Source organism: Myotis brandtii, unplaced genomic scaffold (assembly GCF_000412655.1).
Source record: "Myotis brandtii unplaced genomic scaffold, ASM41265v1 scaffold332, whole genome shotgun sequence".
NCBI classification, from domain to species: domain Eukaryota; kingdom Metazoa; phylum Chordata; class Mammalia; order Chiroptera; family Vespertilionidae; genus Myotis; species Myotis brandtii.
In genome coordinates this window covers 593,265-603,803 of record NW_005362797.1, presented here as the reverse complement: position 1 = coordinate 603,803, position 10,539 = coordinate 593,265, and the positions used below count along the sequence as shown (strand labels likewise).

Here is a 10,539-nt window from a genome sequence, read left to right as displayed (position 1 = left end):
CCTGAGGCTACCCAGCAGGAGCTATGGAGAGATCTGCAGATTCCTCTTCTTTGTTTGGGATTTAGAGGTGCCCAGATGAGGCCCAGCTGTGAAGCAATGCAAGCTGCTGTGGGGCCTTGGGCCTTCTTTTGGATGTTCAGGTCTCTCTGACCCAGCTGCAGTTTGTTAGGTAATTTTAGATTGCAAAGGGCCAGGCCATTCATAAGCAAAAGCCTCTGCACACAGCTTGGGTGGGGCGGGGTCTCAGGGAATCAACAGGGCGGAGCAAACAGCTATGGCTGATTCTCAGCCCTGCCCTAAGAGGCCCCAGGTCTCAGTGTCCCTTGGTAATTGCTGCAAGCACCTCTGAGAGAAAGCCACCCTCGAGTTCCACCCACTGCCAGACAGTCCAGTTTCTCCCCGGTCTGGGTCCCCAGAGACTCGCCTGGAACTGGAGTTCAGAGCAGTCAGGAGCTTGTGTCTCCCTCCTGATTGAAAAAGACAACCGTGTCCTCGGTTGCCAGCCCTTTCCGCACACGCCTCCGTACCTCTGCACTTTACTTCCGCACCTCCTCTGAGTCTCAGTGTGCTTTTCTCTTTCCTTCTAGTTGTAGAATTTTCACTCAGCCAGCCTTCCTGTGGTTCTGGATGATGTCCACTTTGTCTTTTCGTTGTATTTTTGAAGTGGTTGTGTGAGGCAGCAATTTCAGGTGTTTACCTATGCTGCCATCTTGGTTTCTCTCAACACATATCTTTTGAGCTCCTATCATGTTCCATGCACTCCGCTAGGTCCATGAGAACAAGGAGGGAAAGAGAGCTCCTTCGAGGAGTTCTCATTGTGGACAAGATGAACAGTTACCAAAATAGAGTGACTGTTGTTACCAAAAAATCATTGGGAGGCCATCTAATCCACTCCTGGATGGGCAGGGGGGTTCCTGGAAAGCTGATCCCCATGGCGTGGTGGCCAGGAACCAGATCCCTCGTGAGACCTCTCAGGCTACCTGAAGAGCAATCTGAGGAGCTGGACAACCCCAGAGCAGCTGGGCAGGGCCAGAGAAATACTGTTTTATGGCTGTTGTTAGGTCCATTCCTATGAGGCCAATCAGGAAGCCCCTCCCAGGAAAAAGATCTAGGTATTTTGGGGTTCTCTAAGAAATGCAGGTTCACGTATTATCATCTTGGAAAATCCTTTCCAGGAAAAGGTGTCATATGATCTTGCCTCTGTTCTCTGAGCGACTAAAGCTACTCAATTCTAAATGCTGTACACACGAGAGAATGAGAGTGAAAATGGCAAGTAATGTCTTAATGTTATTCTCAAAACGGTTCTGACCTCATGGATCCCATGAAAGAATCTCTGGGACTTACCGGGGTCACTGGACCATATGTGGAGAACTACTTACCTCAAGTATAGTCTTAAAATGCATTCTGAGCATGCACCTGGGTTAATGGGGAAGAAATTCTGTGACTGATAAAGATATCTGCCTTGGGCCTGGGAGTAAGGAGTGGTGACACGTTTGCCATACATTTGACATCCCCTTGAAGCACAATCTCATATTTCATTAAGTTCATGGACATTCAACCTACCTATGATAATAATAATGGTTTAAAAATAAATCTTCCATTATCTATACATCAAAATGACAGTTACTCTGCAGAGCTGTCATCTTTAGGGGCCAGTTATTTCAACAACAATCACTGGGATTAAAATGATGCAGTTATTTGTATACCCAAAATGCAAATCACACTGATCACTTTGTAGACAGACTTGGTTTTGACCAAGATGACACTTCGGAGCTGGATAAATTACTTACTCCACTAGTCGTGGCTCCAAATGACTTCCAATTCATGAACAAATGAAATTGGCCTTGAAGGATGCACACACGCTATTAATAAGGACATTAAAATTATTTCACCAATAACTTGAGTGTCTATATTGTTTCAGTTGCTGTGTTCAGAGCAGGAATGGAAAGAAAAAGGCATAATTCCTGCCCTGAGGAGCTTATAATCTGCATCCGACAGACAAGGACATCAACAGTTAAAATCCCGCATAGCACCTGTGATAGCTGAGGGGGAGGCAGTTAACTCTCTCTGAGAGGATGGAGAGGAGTGAGCTCAACCGAAGGATTTGAATGAGTCAGGTGGCGGTGGAACGGGAAGGTGGCACCTCAGTGAGGGGGCCTTTCTTTCTTTTTTTTTTTTTTAATTTTCTTATTAGTCCTCTGCTTGCTGTTTCTGAAACGAGGAGAAGTTTGGTGCTGATTTCTGTTAGCTGCTCCTTAGAACTTCTGTTTTAATCTTGTAGTCTCACTTTCCATTTCTTTTATACTTGGTTTTAAAATTCTGGGGCAACTGAGCTCTTCACTGAAATTCCGTTTTGGCATATTTAAGGGTTCCTGAAGTCTGGTTATCTCTTTTTCTAAATAACGCTTTTGCTTCATTACTTCATGCAAGTTCTGTTGCAGAGATATGAATAAATCCATATGTTTCTTTGATGCTTTCTTTTCATGCTGAGATTGACTTATGCTTTCGTCTAATTCCTTCCGAAACTGTTGTATTTTATATTGTGAACACATATGATGATGTGATTCACTCTTCATTAAAGCCTCTGTCGCAGATAGTTTTCTTTGGGTATCAGCCAGTTCTCCTTGAAGTTGTCTCACAACTGCCTCAGATTTCACTTTCTTATGAGCTCTTTCTATCCCCTTTGGTTTGCAAAGGTGTTTGGTGGTCAGAATTCCATCTTGTAATATACTGGCATTCTGTTCTTGAGAAAGTCGCCTCTGAGTGTAATTTTGTTCTTCAACAACCTCATTCCTTCTTATAGTCTTCAATGCCATCACTTGTGTTCTAGTGGTGTTTTCAACTTTGGGGTTCATTTCAACTGCTTTAATAGACTGCCTTTCTTTTTTTCCTAACTGCACCGTATTCTTTTTATATGACAGATCAGCTTCTTGTCTCTTCTCTTTTTCTTCTTTGAAGTTAAATCTATCAGAATCTTCATTCACCACAATAGGAAGCTGCTGCTTATCACTTTGTTCACTGTTGCTTTTCTGTCTCACTCCAACACTGTCACTGTCATCATCAGCCCCATCATACATGTTTTTTGACACCTCTTACTATTTGTCTGCTCTTTTCTTTCTTCAACAACCACGGGTTCAACTGGTTGGGGAGACTAGGGAGACTCTTCATGTTCTCCTAGTATTCTTTTCCACAAGGATCTTGCTCTTACATGCCAACTCATATTTCACACAGTTCAGGCTCAATGAGAGAAAGGATGTGATGCAGGAAGACGGCCGCCTCTCCTTCCTTCTCCTCCCAGGATGCTGGCAGCAAGGCCGAGGGGGCCTTTCAAAAGGGAAGTCCTGGAGGTGGAAGACCTGGAGGTGGAAGACGAAAGCATGGGCCATCTGCACACCTTGCTGGTAATTCAGCAACGATGGTGGCAGAGCTGGTGTGCAACGAGGCAGAAAGGGACACAGGCCTGATAGACCAGCGCTGCTGGGTTTGATCTCGAAGGCTAAGGAAATTCATGACCAGTTTGCATTTTAGAAAGATCACTCTGAGCTCCTGCCAGGTGCCATGTACTGTGCCAGGTCCATAAAAACAAACAAACAAACGAACAAAATGAGCCAGATCTGTCCCTGTCCAGCCCCTGACCCAGTGGTCATGCTGGGTCAGCCCGGGTGAGGCTCTTGGCTTTGACCTATGTTAGGCCACTTGACCTGGCTCAGTCCCACAGCCAGGCATTCACTCTGACCTCAGGGCTCGCCTCTCTGACAGACAGGAAGGGAGAGACAGGGAGGACAAGTCGGAAAGCACCGCACCTGTCACCTTGACTGGAAGAGTGGGCAAAGCACACGCCCCACACAGCTGCACACCTGGTGACAGGGACTCAGCTTTGGAGCTGATTTGCTGGGGTTGGACACTTCTGATTCCCTCGAAGCCTCAGAGTCTTCATCCACAAAGTGAAGAAGCGCAACTTGCCTCACTTGGGAGACTTAACTTTACAGACTTGTCTGTAAACTGCCTAGCACAGAGCCTCATACGTAGTAGGTGCTCAAAAATGGTGGGCATTTTCTCTGTATGACGCATTACTCCAAGCCCAGGGCTGGTGGACGCACGGCAGAGGGCAAAACCAAATACAGCTTGGGAATGTGGGCACCCGGGGGCCGTTCATTTTACATTGTCACAATGGCAGGCTTGTCACAATGTCCAAATTTAGTGTTTCGCCTAGATGGTGTGACACCGTGCTGTCCAACCTCCAGGGACATCCAATCAGGATCAAATAAAACTGTGGAGGAGGTGCAAGTAACTACAATACGGGGTTGTTTTAAGGTGCTCTTACTGGGTTGTGGCGGGCTCCTGTGCCTGCAAGATCGTGAATTTCCGTAGGCTCTGCCCAATGAACACGTGTGAGTGCCCAGCCAGGCTAGAAGCCTGTCCCCAGGAGGGGGAGGGGATTGGTCCCGAGTGCAGAGTCCAACCCATCCGCTATCACCCGCACTCGGCCCCCACAAAAGAAAGGAAAACAGGAGAGACATTGGATTGGATCTTCCAGAAGGTCTTTGTTGCAATTTTCTCCATCATTGAAAAAAAAAAATTACATCATCAAATAAAGACAGTAGCAGCACGGCGTATTGAAATGTCACAAGCAAATGTGCTTTTGTACTTTTCCTAAGAACATTACGAAATTCCCTCCTCCCCCCACCCCACCTTATTTTCTGTAAAATGCCTTTTTTGTTTTTAAAGCACCATGAAATCCTAGAGAGAAAAATAGGCGAGACACCTCCACTCATGGGTTTATCGTTGTCACCTTCGTCATCACCGGGTCCCCTGCCTGTGACTCTGGGACGGGAAAGAGGCCTGAGGCTGGCATGTGGGTTGGTTTGCATATCTCTTCTCCCTTCAAGCTTGGGCGCCCTGACCCCAAAGGAGAGGTTTGTCAATTACCTGCTACAGCACAGGTCTGCGATGGAGCGGGAATCCTTGCAAGGATTTTTTTTTTAAAGCACAGGGAACTACTTGAGATTTTTCTCGTAAGAACTGAGAACAGAAAGCAGATTCCAAATCTCTCAGGCACCTGTGATAATGGTGATGCTCAGTTAAATCAGACACCTCTCATTTCTCCTCCATGCCGCTGTGTTGATGTCAGGTGACTTGGGGCCCGCCCTGGGGTGGAGGGGGAAGAACTGAGGTTCACGTGGAGGGGGGACCTGTGGGTGAGGTCCGGGGCAGCTGGTTCATGGTGCCGGGACAGAGGGCATGGCTTTCTGGACGGCCACGCCACGGGCCCGCTGCTGCCAAGTTTCCTTCTGCAGAATTAACCGAGCCTACATGCCGAAGTAAAGTCCCCTTTGCTTCTGAGAGTTACTGTTCGTGTTTTTTTAAGGCCGTGACTAACTCGCTCTTATACCCCCAGAAACTCCCTCTGCTCACGCAGCGGCTGCTTTGCACACAATTGCACCCTCACTGTGAGAAGGCGTGACCCCCCCTGGAGACGTGAGCGGGATGCGGAACGCAGGGGCGTGAAATGCAGGACTGGCTTTTTCTTCTCTCTTTCTTCAGAGTCTCTGCAGGCTTGTTTGCTTTCCTAGGCCTTCCCTATGGTTCGGACACCGTGGCGTCCACTGGATGGTCTACATTCTTACCCTGTCCAGTGAGTAAACACCCGCCCTGCCCACATGCTGGCCACACTCTCACTTCTCCCCAAAGCCAATCCCACAGATAGATGAACGGCATGGACTCAGCCAGGAAATGATATCATCTCAGAGAGAGGCAAGGGGTGGTTTGCTAATGTCTAGCACAATGGGGCGTTCAGTGTGAAATGGGGGCCATTTCCTGTGTGTGTGTGTGTGTGTGTGTGTGCATGCACATGTGTGTGTACATGTGTGTGTTTGAGCGAGAGATGTCTATAGTAAATGAATTCCTAAAGCAACCAAGGGGAACCTTGACTACAATTGACTGCAAATAGCAACAGCTTAAAATTCTTCAAATAGTCTTAACACCATGCAAAAAATGCCCGCATAGCATGAGCCCTCCAGGTGACAGTGTGCCGTAGACTGAGCCTACAACAGGGCACACTCCTAATTTGGACAGCAGGCTCTCAGATGCATCTGGTCTCCATCAATCACCCAGAACACGAATCCCGAAGAGCAGGAGAGTAAGCTCTCATGTTAGCCATTAGTCAGTGTTCACAAATCCAGCTAATACGCATGCTTAAGACGTTTAGGTTGTAGACCAGGGACTGTTGGTCAGAGAACTGCGGAACTAAAAGGGACCTTGACAGTGATCTTTGTTCAATTCCCCAGATGTGCTGATGAGGTAACAGAAATGTAGGCAAGGGGATAGGGTTCCCCACAATCCCAGGCTGGGACCAGTAGAGCACAACCAGATAGTCCCACTCACCTTAACTGTAGGCCAGGGACACCCCTGCCTACACACACACTGAGGCCTGACCCCCAAAGTGATAAATTTCTGGAGCCCCAATTGGGTTAGGACTGCGTATTGAGCTTCAGTCTCTTCAAATTACCCCTTGGCTCTCACCAATAAACCTCCAGATGTGTTTTGGAAGAAAAAGTCGGGACCTAATTACCAGGTGAAGCAAAAGACACTGCCGGCTAAAGACCCCGAACAGGTGCCCTTTCTGTGTGCAGAGTCAACACGTCTATTCCAGGTTTACAGTGGGGTGTGGGGTGGCGGTTGGAAGGGCAGGGCTGTGCTGATGGGCGTTAAGACTTTGTAGCAGCTTTGCCTTATCCACATGTTTTCTACGTGCTATTTGACCCCACCTTTGAAAAGTAACATTCAAGCAACTTAAAATAACTGGCCACCCCCCACGAAGAGGAGTCCAGTTTCCTATTCCTTCTCGGCGTCTCCTTTGGAGACCACATTATAGTTTGTCAAGCACTTTGCCCACATGTGTTTAGTTCCAGCTCCCTAGAGGAGGGCTCGTCTTGAATTTTGTTCATCAGGGTTTTGGCCTCATTTGTCCTCAGGGGGAGGGTTACATACATGGGGGATGTTCCCACTCTCAGTCAAGGGCCATTGCAATCCCTTTATACTACTGTGATTTTACGCACCTGGGGAAGCGTCCATGCACACACCATCACCTCTTCCATTTGGTCAAGTGTGCACTTTGGTGCTGTGACTTGTTTATTCCTGCTGGGTGCAGAGTTTCTGCCAGGTAAGTGAGTAAAGTGCAAAAGAGTGCTTTCAAAGGGCATTTTTAACAATACAGAAAGGGTGCCACACACAGGACTCCCACAATCAAAGCCAAAAGAATGTACAATCACTCTGCAAGGCCAACACTTGCGGCCATTTTTACACAAAGACCATGTATGCTCTTGGTAGTAGAGCTCTCCCCACCTCTGTGTGCTGTGTCCATGAAACTATAAAGACATACACGCACAGAACACACACATGCACACACACAAACACACACACACAAGGGTGCATTGTAGCAAAGTCGAAAGCAGACTTTGGTCAGACAGGCTTTGAATAGCAGCTCTACCACTTTCTTGCTGTGTGCCATTGGGTAAGTTACTTAGCCTCTCTGAGCCTCCGTGTCCTCATCTCTACAAGGGGTTTCCAAACACTTCCCACAGCGTGTGGCTATGATATTGGGATGGTTCAATGTCTTTAAAGTGCCTAATCTAATGCCCGGCCCATGGCAGCCACTGGATCAGTGGTTCTCAACCTTCTGGCCCTTTAAATACAGTTCTTCATGTTGTGACCCAACCATAAAATTATTTTCGTTGCTACTTCATAACTGTAATGTTGCTACTGTTATGAATCATAATGTAAATATCTGATATGTAGGATGGTCTTAGGCGACCCCTGTGAAAGGGTCGTTCGACCGCCAAAGGGGTTGCGACCCACAGGTTGAGAACCGCTGCACTGGATAAATGACAGGGAAGCCTCTTTGCCAGATTTGGCTGTCAGGTGTAGAATTTCATCACACCACTCTAAAGAAAGTACCAAGTCATAGAGGGTGGATACCCAAATGAATGACATCCATGAACAGTTGGATCAGGAAGCTTTTAACTTGACAGAATGAGAAAGTCCCAGCTTTCTACCAATTTCTTAAAACACATCTCTTCAGGCTGCCATGACCCGTGGTAAGAAACCATTGCCCACACCCGGACAAGCGTCGCTTCCCAAGCGCCTGTTTATTGCTGCGGGGACACAGGATGTCACCAGCGAGCCGCTGCTCCAGCCCCCCAGAGGCACTAGCCCACGCCTGCCTCGGACAGGAAGGGCCTCATCAAGGTTGATCTTACCTGGCTGCTTCCCCAGAGCAATGCCCAACTTTAGAGCCTCCAAGTTTGGCAGGGGAGGGGGTGCTGCCTGTGCTCCAGGCAAGGGAGAGCTGTCTCTCATGGTACCAGGGGTCAAGGATGGGGTGGGTATCATTTTCCCTGGAAGTCTCTGCTAGTTCTGGGATCTTTTGATAAATCCACCTGTGTGATAGTCATGCTCCCCCCCCCCCCCCCCCCCGCCAAAGGCGGCACCGAGCAGCGGAGGCCCATGACCATCCAGGTCCCAATGCTTGTGTGTGGCCCAAGTAGCTAAGTCTGAACCAGTCCAAGGACCAGCCAATTAGGGAAAAGGCTGAGGCTCACACGGGTTGGTTGGCCTAGTACATATTTTTCCCTTTCAGGGAAAAATCCATTTAAAGTCTTCCTCTCAAAACATATGACTAGCCATTCCCCCCACTTTCCTTCACTGCGGTTCTCGCCTCACCGAGCAACCATGTATCGCGTGTTGGTTACTGTTTGCCTTGAAACAATCACCTTTGTGTTCCAATGGGTGTTGCAATAGCAGGTACTGGATAAAGAAACGAGCAAGGAAAAGGAATGCTTTCAAAATAAAGGAATGCCCAAACGTAAAGGCAAAATATTTGAAATACTTCTTTTAAGTATTATTTTTTAAAATGGCATTAATGGCACTTAAACTGCAAACAAAAACGACTCAGTTTTCTTGTACAAGGGTTGGTTGAGGGGTTAGTTTTCCTCCTGTTTGGAGATAGCAAGATTGGCTCTTGTAACTATGTCTACCCTAAGACACCCAAAGGGACAAAAAGCCCTGAGATGGAATGATGCCATGGTCCCCCTTGGTGTGTCTCAGACATGCAGGATGCCTATTTTTATAAAAATTTAGGATCAGCTAGACAGAACAGCAAGCCGCTGGCATCATGCAAGGCAATTAGTTTTGGTACTTTCTCCCCCCTCTTATCAAAACAGGTTACAACCGAAGTTCCACTAGAAAAGTGAACGTGAACATTTCAAAACCAGTTTATTTCACCATTGCACCCACTGAGGAAAATGCATGATTCTTTGCCTGTAACCACGCAGCGGTTGAGGTTGAAGTTTCACCAAGGCCTGCCAGTCCGTTTGGACTACCTACCCCCGTGAGAAAGACCAAGTTCAGTAGGCTTCTGGCCTTGGTTGAGGTGATATCCACAGTGTGATGTTTGTGATTATTTTTCTTCTTTTGTGATGAGGAAAGCAACTGCACCTTTGAATACGTGTGCTCTGATCCGCTTCCAACAAATTCCGGGAGCTCTCAGGCCCCGCACGCACTCATTGGAGCTGAGAAGGGCTAGGGATGCTCTGCGTGGCTTGGATCAGAATTCAAGCTCAGAGCAACACGCCCAAATGTCAACTCAAACCCTCCTTACCGGTCCCAGGTCGCCCCCAATCCGGTCCCCTTCTGGGTGTGCACACATCACGGACGGTAGGCTCAGGAAGTGAGACTCCGTGTAAAAGACACACCTGCTTCTCTCAGAAGGCTGGTCTAGGGAATAGCTGCCCTTGTCTATGTGCCCTCCAGGGCGGCGCTGCCCAGGGATACAGCACCACCGGCCAGTCGGCCTTGACACTTGGTGGCCGTGAACCTCTGACCCGTGCAAATGCTCCCCGGGCGTCCAGCGGTCGCTCATCAGAAGCGGAGTCCTTGTTCTTTGATCCCTTTTGGCAGAGCAAACTTCCTCAGTCCTTTATGGCACAGTGAAATATATTCTCCAATGCTATGTAATTTTGGACTAAGGAGAAGTCTGTTTAAGGCACGTGTCTCGGGGTGAATATAAAAAACACACAACGCTTCCTCGAGCCCGGTGTCCCGGAACCTTTAGCTCCTGCCTTCCAGCAACGCATTGTTCTCGTGTTCCCTGTCTTTGGTGTCCGCGGGGACCATGCCGTTCTCCGCCCCGGCGGGCGGCTGCGCGCAGTGGGTCAGCATGGCCGTGCTGGAGTGGTCCGAGTTGCACATCTTCTCCGTCTCCTCCTCTCTCTTCTCCTCGTCCAGGGAGTAGTTGCGGAAGGTCTTGTAGATCTTCTGCACGTCCTCGGGCAAGGCCTTCTTGGCGTCCTTGTTTTTCCTCTTGGTGAGCTTGGCGCTGGACCCGAACTTGTTGATGATGTTGTCCTCGGAGGCCCCCTGCGCGTGCTTGTGCAGCGGCTCGGGCCCGCGGAGGCGCAGGTTGTTGGGCCGGTTGTTGATGCTCTCCTGGGAGGAGGCCTTGCCGCGGCCCGCGTCTAGCGCCGCGAACACGGAGCGCTT

General features: G+C 48.6%; 1 protein-coding gene across 1 annotated transcript in view; it reads right to left on the bottom strand.

The window, feature by feature from the left end:
* Window positions 1–8,875: 8,875 nt before the first annotated feature.
* The window catches only part of KCNK10 (potassium channel, two pore domain subfamily K, member 10), a 110,604-nt gene continuing 108,940 nt past the window's right edge, over window positions 8,876–10,539 (bottom strand). The window contains exon 8 of the mRNA XM_005871213.2: window positions 8,876–10,536. Coding sequence (XP_005871275.1) covers window positions 10,108–10,536 — 429 coding nt within the window. The 3' untranslated portion in view covers window positions 8,876–10,107. The remainder of the gene's footprint in view (window positions 10,537–10,539) is intronic.